The sequence below is a fragment of the Nannospalax galili genome, unplaced genomic scaffold, assembly GCF_000622305.1.
Source record: "Nannospalax galili isolate Female #2095 unplaced genomic scaffold, S.galili_v1.0 scaffold881, whole genome shotgun sequence".
Taxonomy (NCBI): domain Eukaryota; kingdom Metazoa; phylum Chordata; class Mammalia; order Rodentia; family Spalacidae; genus Nannospalax; species Nannospalax galili.
This window is the reverse complement of record NW_008344709.1, coordinates 1,227,511-1,236,041: the sequence shown is the minus strand read 5'-3', so window position 1 is coordinate 1,236,041 and position 8,531 is coordinate 1,227,511. Positions and strand designations below refer to the sequence as shown.

General features: G+C 40.7%; 1 protein-coding gene across 1 annotated transcript in view; it reads left to right on the top strand.

Annotated features, from left to right (window-relative positions):
- Positions 1-6,739, top strand: part of LOC103740410 (von Willebrand factor A domain-containing protein 5A-like) — a 27,526-nt gene extending 20,787 nt beyond the window's left edge. The window contains 7 exon segments of the mRNA XM_008840983.2: positions 1,531-1,719; positions 1,916-2,016; positions 2,292-2,518; positions 3,478-3,583; positions 4,026-4,158; positions 6,320-6,446; positions 6,660-6,739. Coding sequence (XP_008839205.1) covers positions 1,531-1,719; positions 1,916-2,016; positions 2,292-2,518; positions 3,478-3,583; positions 4,026-4,158; positions 6,320-6,446; positions 6,660-6,739 — 963 coding nt within the window.
- Positions 6,740-8,531: the final 1,792 nt, after the last annotated feature.

Sequence of the window (8,531 nt, the reverse complement as noted above, 5' to 3'; positions counted from 1 at the left end):
ACCGCTTTCCGTCTCGCCGGCAAGAACGACGCGGGAGGACAAGTCAGGATCCTTCTGCAGCAGTTTATTTCATAAGCCTCTTACATAGCATACTAAGGATGAAGACCGAAGACGCCGAGAAGTGGGAGAGCTGTTGCTTATATATGCCCCAAAGGTCCCATTTATGATGTATAAGAAGCGGATTGGTTGCTGGAGATCACGCCACGGGAGGAGGCGAGGGAGAGCAGGCTCTTGTGCACGCCCCTTATGGGTGCAGCAGGATGTTTACTATTAAGAAGGTCCGGATACCGGCGCCATCTTGTAATGGCGGCGGAGGCTGTGGCTCTCCACACAAAGGCAGGTGCTCAACATTCCTGGAGGACATATTTTCAAGAGTCTTGAGCAGTACGCTTGGTGTGTCTACTTGCATCTTTGATGGAAAGAGATCCACTGTAATATCTAGAGACTGAAAACAGGCTGTAGCAGCTGAGAATGAAATGAGATAATGAAAGAGGCCGTGACTTCGGTTTTGAAGACCAGAAACAGAGAAAGTAAATGTTTTGGTTGCTGTGTCTGGGATTCCAGTGTGTGCTTTCAGACCTGATTGGGTAGAGAACTAGTCTCCTTGCAAAGGAGTCAACAGAAAGGTGAACAAGTTTTGTGTGTCTAATATCCTGGAAGGCTTAATGACTTGGTACTCCACATTATTTATTTATTAAGATGGGAGACATCTCTGTATTTGTGAGCTTCTCTTTCCTAATAGTTGGCAACCCTTTTCTCATTAACTTCTGCAGGTTCTCCTTTCATAAATATTCTCTTCATTCACACCTCTGCTTTTAACTCTTTCAGTTTTAACTTCCCATTATGCAAAACAAGAGAAACTATGGCTTTTCTCATTGCGTATTGGGAGCTATTATGGGCACAGCTTGACTTTAGAATTGGAGGAAGAATGCTTCCACTCTGGGACTTGCCCTGCTCTTTGCTTCTGTGGTTTGAGTTGACAGGCTGTGCTTCCCTGATAAATTAGCAGTTTTGGCAACATAACTAAAGAGTTCTATTTCAGTTTATGGGCACCAAAGTTTCTCAGCACTGCGAGCTTGGTTTTTATATAGATATAATAGATTTTAGTAGTTGCTAAGAGTAATCACAAACAGTACACTCTATATCTAAGATATTATAAATATTATGTAGCTGAATCTTGGATACTGTAAACCTTGTGTGAGATTCGGTTGGTGAAGTAATGTATTCTTGGTGGCAACAAAATGTATCCTTAGTTATTCCTTGGTTACTCCAGATCTGCTTCCTATATGTTTGCTTTAGCTCACAATAAAGATGGACTGGTACACAAGCCTCTGCATCGCCTGTGTCCTGATTTCTCCTGCACCTATACCTCGGGGTCCCCAAGTCCATCAGGCTTAAGCGGTGGTCACTGCACCTTGACAATTGAGCTTTAGTGATTAGCCATAACCTGCATTAAAATGATAGCTATTATTTATCATTGTTGTGCTTGATGCTGACACCCCCCCAACCCCCACCGCTTTCATCCATCAGGCTCTCAGATCCCTGAAGTCTGCTCTACAGTCTGCAGTGGAGGGTATCTGTCTTAGCTGGGATTTGCCTGCTGGTCTGTCTGCTAACCGGCATGCTCCAGAACAGACTGTCATCTTTAGAGGTCAGAAGTTAATCATCTATTCCCAGCTGACCTGTAAGTTCCCATTATTGCTATTTCCTCTACTCTGTGTGGACAGTGCACCAGCAGTTTCCTTAACACTGGTAGGTTGCTCTAGATTTCTGCAAGAGCAGTCACGGCCAGCTTTCTATACCACCAGGCTGCTGCTGTTGGGCTACCTGATTCCTAGTCTTAAATTGGGTTGAGTTCTCACCATTTTCCTGGTTTCTGTCTATTTTATCATTGCTGCTATTCTCCAACTTGTAGCAAGCAGAGGCCTCAGGAAAAGTGTGCCTCAAGTACACCCTCCAGGGCAAAAGTTTTGAGGAAGAGATGAGATTTTCCCTACAGCCCAAGGCAAATCCCAGGTAAGAATTCAGTTCCACCTCCCCTTCTCCAGTCGCCACCTTGTCCAACTCACTTTCCCCCCCTCTGACTTCCCTTCTTTTTCTTTGCTGTTCTTGGCTCACTTGTTTCTCACTGACCTCCAGTGTGTCCCTACCAACTGCTCTGTTTACTAATCCCCTCAAGTCATCTCTTCCTCTATGATGTTGTCTTCCCTTTGCCCTCACTAACTGATGAGAATCTTGAGAACTGCCTTTGTAGTTGGTTTTCTTTAGGTCTCTGGAAAATTCTCTTTCAGTTTCACCATTCACCGTCTGGCTGCAAAGTCCTTGATTCAGAACAAGGACTTGGGCTCCCATCAGACCTCAGAAAGTGACAAAGAAGATGTGTTGAAAGTCAGCATTCTGTCTGGAGTCCTCAGCTCCTTCACAGCTTTTGTTGCCATAAACAAGGAGCTCAACCAGCCAGTGCAGGGGCCCCTGGCTCAGAGGAACATTTCAATGTCAACGCTGTTCTCATCACTTTGTGTGAAAGCATGTTCATCTCACTCTAGAAATTCTAAGTTTCACCCCATTCAAACTTATGAACAATAAGGAGTCTTGGCTATCTAAGCACATTATTTAAAGGAAAAAATTCAGAGTTTCTTAAGGATTTCTGGCTATCCCTAAATTTTTCTTGAAAATCAGTTTATTCCATTTCAATTTTAGTAAAGTCAGTAAAAGAACACATGAAACCTTATAATGCAGACATACCTAAAACGTTGAATATTTGAATCTGTTGTAATTTATTTATACTTTTACCTTCTTCAACTTTCCAATTGTCCCTAGTGGTGCCTTCAACCTGCTTTTTCTTCAGATCCTCCCTTCTACCACTAACACACATTGTGACAGCCATTTTATCAGCCCTCTGGAGGCCACTAACTAATTATCAAGGGACAGGGGTAAAATAGTTTTGTAGGACAAATGAATTGATTTTATGCTAATAGTTCAAATAATAAGCCCCCGTACTGAAGGTTAATGCCGCTATGATTGTTTAGCAATTGTCAGGGGATTTGGAAAATTCAATAGAAATAATAAAGCGAGTTCAGCGTGAATGTGTGGATAGGAGGGAGCCACCCTGCAATAGGACATTGTAAATAGTGATTGAAGCCATTGTGGACAGGTGGATTGACATTTCAAATCTTTACACATTTTGATCTTTGCTTGCTGTGGAAAACAGACAATTACTCAGTCTTTACTTGTGATTTATATGTTTCAGCTTTCAAAGGATGTTCCCACTTAATGTCTCCTATGCATTTATATAGACATGCTACTGATGTTCTTGGGGTCGATCATGACGACATGCAATGTGGTCTGTATGGTTAAGATCCCCATAGGTGTATGAACCACTGTGCTGTACAGTCAGTCTCACGGAGGTGATTTCCAGGAAAAGTTTTTCTCAGCAGTGTATTTTCGTCACAGATTCTGATCTATTTGCATTCAAAGGTCCAAGTCAAAGAAAGAGAGTGAATTGTATGCCTACCCAAGTGTCCTTAGGGGAGATGGAGAAGACATTTTCTTCCACTAATGCAACCGACATGAAAAATTACCAAAAAGATTAGATGGGCCTCATATTGTTCCTCTGATGAATAGGAACTGTAAACCACTTCTCAGTGCTCTCCTGTCTTGCATTTTTCTCTACCAAAGAAGTAATATATTTGAAGAAACAGGCAGTAGTGAAATTGTCTAAGCCCTATATTTGTCCAGACAAGATTAGCTTCCTTAATCTATGCTATAGTGCTTGACTTTCCAGAGTTCTGGAATCAGGTAGCCTTTGGCCATTTCTGTATACACAGTCCATCCATAAGCAAGGTCTGGCCTGGGCAGACTCTGCTGCTATCCTGTTTGGAATCCTGCTCTGCTGGCCATCCTTCATAGATTAGAAGCAGCCTGTGGACATCTTCCCTGCTGTTTCTTGTTTCAATAATCTGTCAGGGAGCCCAAAGCCAACGGCTCTATCATTTTTCATTCTTTCTCTTCTTTTAATTTGTCCTCAAAGCTACTGGAGAGAGTGTTGTACAGCTGATTTCACTCCAAAAGGCCAATGGTTCCTGGGATCTGGATGAAAATCTACCCAAGGTCCTGGATACTAATTTGGGAGACATACAAGCTGCAAACCCTGCCAAAGTGAGACGCAAAATAAAACAAAGAAATGAATATGCATTTCATGGGGTTAAGTACATAATGTGACAGGGGTAAATCAGGACCCACCTGAGAAAGAGTAGTAAAGATGATGCATAGGTGAATTAGCTTGTAATGTACAGAGGGTGAAACTATTTCTAATTACATTAGAGCACAAAGAACATAATAATGGGCTAGCTGGTGGAGGACATGGTAAAACTTTTGGATGTCGAAGGGAAAACTAAAACCATCTTCAGTCTAACCTTATTCTCTAACAAACTTAGTTGTAAAAATAAAATTTTTTGAACTTTACCCTGTAGCAAACATTGTTCTAAGGCTTAATATTCATGTTTTTATTTATTCTTCATTTCATTTAACCAAAGCAGACCCTATTCTTGTTTCTCTGAATAGGAGAAGAAATAAAACATTAAGAGAATTAACAATGTGAATGAGCTAGTCAATACAGAACTGGATTCAGTGCTATGCCAGCGTGTCTTTAGAGTCTACAATAATAATTACATTATTGTGCTTCATCATGCTAGATGATGCAGTGCAGACTTAAGAGAATGGTATTTCAAATCATTGTAGGCAAAGTGTTAACGGGAGACACATTTTTCTTTCAAATGTCTTAAATACACTTACTCAAATAAAACATATTCAGAATTTTAAGGGAACTCACTGAGTCTTCTATACACTATTTAAAAAAAAAACTTTCAACACAAAAATGACAAATAATGAAGAAGAAATATAATTCTGATTTATTTAAGTAAAACACAATTAAATAGTTTTCAAATATTCCTCTTGTTATATGTGGTTATTGAACAAAGGATACTCTTAAACAAAGAAAGTGATAAATTAAATCCCTTCCCACAAGACATATGAAACTGTCATTAACTTTTTTTGATGTAATAAATAGAAAATAATGGAAAATAAGAAATCTAGTGTATTCAGAGAAACCATGACAACTGTTCACAAATCTAAAACATTATAAAGGATGAGGATGTAGCTCTGTGGTAGAGCACTTCCCTGGAATGTATAAGGCCCTGAATTAGTCACTTTTTTGTTGCTGTGATTGAAACACTGACCCAAGCAATTTATAGAAGGAAGAGTTTATTTGAGCTAACAGTTCCAGGGGAATTACAGTCCATTACGGCAGGGAGGCATGGTGGCTGGAGGTGGCTGGAGCAGGAGCAGCAGAAGCTAAGCTCTCAGATCATCACACAGGCACAGGAAGCAAGAGCACAACTGGAGATCTGGCAAGACTTAAGAATTCTCTAAGCCCACCCCCAGTAACCTGCTTCCTCCAGAATAGCCACACCTTCTAAAACCTCCCAAAACAGCACCATCATCTGGGGACAAAATGTCCAAATACTTGGAGCCTATGGGGGACATTTTCATTCAAACTACCACGGGCCCTATTGTCTGATGCCCACCAAAACACACATGCTCTCACATGCACACATCCACATACATGCACACACACATGCAACACAGTCACACTCATGCACATACATTCACATACACACATTAACACAAACATATACTGTCACATACATATGCATTCATGCATTCAGACACAAAAGTCACGCTTTAAATGAGGAAGTTTTTAAATGTGTGAATTCTAAAAATTGAAGCTTTAACAACAGTGAGCACAGACTCATAAATGGTAAGTTCATGCTCGCTGGCTGTGTTCTTCTTAGCTATATAGCAGTGTCTTAGAGTGAACCCGCATCCTGGAATCCATCATTTTTAAAAGGGCAGCTTTGGGAAAAATCATTTCACATTATATAATTCACTTTTATCTTTATCTTTTGAAAAAAGAGGTTAATGATATGTCTTTATGTCATTTTTAGGAAAGAAGGGATACAAAAAAATTTCTGAAGATGCTGTATGAAAAGAAATTAAAGATACATTTTCTTATCTTAGTATAGCTTAAATATCCATGCATTGTGTGTTTGAGGGCAGTAGTGATGGTTATACTGAATTTCTCAGTTAGGACATTTCCAGCTGCAATGGAAATGTGGTTAGCTGATAGGGACAGACTAGAGAGTGCTATGAAACAGCAGTTTGGGGGCAGGTTAGGGAGTAAGGGATGAACCTCTTTGAATTCTCTTGAGGATTCTTCCCTGAGCCTGGGGCATCATGAAAATCTGTGTATGTTGTTCAGCATGAACATGCAGTAGTCTGGGCCACAGTGCTGGCTGTGCTCTGCCTACATGCCAGTAGCAGGGATGTGAAGTGTGAGTGGGAACTTCTGGAGAAGAAAGCGGTGGCCTGGCTTCATGACCATGCAGGTAGGAGCACAGTCCCCTCCCTCCCCTTCCCTCTAAGAAGAACAGCTGTCTCTACAGGAGATGTGCCGCTAGGCTTGGCAGAATATGGATATGGAGAGTCCCAGTAGTCACTACCAAAACGCTAGCTCAGAGCTAGACTGAGGGAGGGCGAGGAAAGGGACTCCTTCCCCTTTGCTGACTCACAGTTCTGACTCTTGTCTCCCCTCCTCTCAGGTTCCCCCATATCCATTCTGGTGAAAGCTGCCAACACGTTCCTGAAATTGTGTGTGAATCCTGCTGTCTTGGACTTCTGAGGAGGCCACCAGGAAAGAAGGGCTCTTCCTGGCTCCCACCAGGTACCTCACATTCCCGTCTGCTGTGATGGCTTTTTGCTTTATTCTCTTTGGCCTTTCTTGCCATAACAGTAAAGGATGCCTCCACCACCTCGCCTGCCTGTTCCAGGTCCCCCTGGATCTGAACATACTTTTACTATCATTTCTCTTATATGAATTTATTATGATCTATAAAGCTGTTTTCTTTCATGAGACTCTACAGTATATTCATATGTGCAATGTTACTTCCATTTTTTCCAAAGTAATTATAATAAAATAATCCTGGGAAATGTGTAATCTAGAGAATAATCTATATTATCATTGTCCATGTGCTATTGATCTTATATAATTAAATATTTGTCTTATGTAATTTTCAGTAACATAGTGGTAAGCTTTAAAGTTTTCTGTTCATAGGAGTAATAGTTGAATGAAAGTTGAAAATGAAGATCATGTTAAGTGTAAGTTAAATGGAACAAGGAGAGAGTCTGAGTTCATGGAATGTCCTTGTCAGTACTATTATAGATATGCTAGAATCATTCTGATTATTTTGTTGTTGTCATTGTTACTCATCATAACATTATTTCTGTTGCCTAAGTATCTTGTTTTAATTTCAACTTTTGTAAATAAATGTTTTTCTTAATAACTAACCATCTTGTGAGATGGCTGCATGAGTCCTCAGAGCAGGGCTGAGACATGAGTTTCTTAGCCAGGCTCAACTGAAGTCTTTTAAAGGAGTAAATAGTGTAAGCAGTTATTAGGTTAGCTAGATTTTTTTCTATAACTCAAAAAATACAATAGAAAATTAAGAGAGAAAATATTTAGAGCACAGTGAGTACCAGTGGGTAAACTGCTTTATGTGCAAGTATAAGGACCTGTGCAGGCACTTTTATATCATGGGATTACCATAGTGACCTTGTCAAAAGTGTTGACCTTTTAGCTGATCTCAAGTGCTCATTGTTTTAATACTTTAAGCTGTTTGCTCTTCCCTTCCTCTTTCATTGTCACAGTCTAAGGGGGCCAGCTTGTCCTGAGACAAAGAGTCTTGTAAGACACTTGAGATAAACAAGTGGGGTCCATCTTAGTCACAGAGATTGCCCTCAACTAGAGTAAGCATCATGACAGTTTACCAAAATAGTCATTATAATATCCAAGGCTCATCTCTGGCTTCCATGCATGCACTCATGGGAATATGCCCCCGCCCCCATGCACACATGGGAGCACAGACACATACAGTGACTAGGAGGGACTAGGATTCAGACAGAGTCTGAGTTCATAGAATGTGCTTGTCAGTACTATTACTGACAAGATACTCAGAAACACCTGACCACACCTGAGTCCTGAACGTTTATAGGTTATTTACACAGCACTAGCCTTCTCACAGGCATTCTGCGTCCCTCATGATCAGCCTTGCTAGGTAATGGTTTCTTTCTGTCAGCTTTTTTCTTTAATCTTCTAATCTTGATACCTCTTACCCTATGCCCAGTATCCTTGCCACATCTTTCTACTGAGAGCAGTGGTATCAAAAAAAATATTGTGGGAGAGTTGAAAGATGATAATCAGTCTTCTCTAATTTCTTACATGTTGATAAGGAGCACTGCCCATGGCCCAAGAAGAACCACAAGCTCTCTAGTCCATCTGTGGGTGAGCGGGGAGGCTTTGGGTTTCCTGTAGTAGGACTTGGCTGGAATCTTTTTATCATAAGGAACTTAGTTTGAAAATATCACATGCCCTAGAAGACAAATTTTACAAGTTTTAAACCGACAGCTCTGCCACC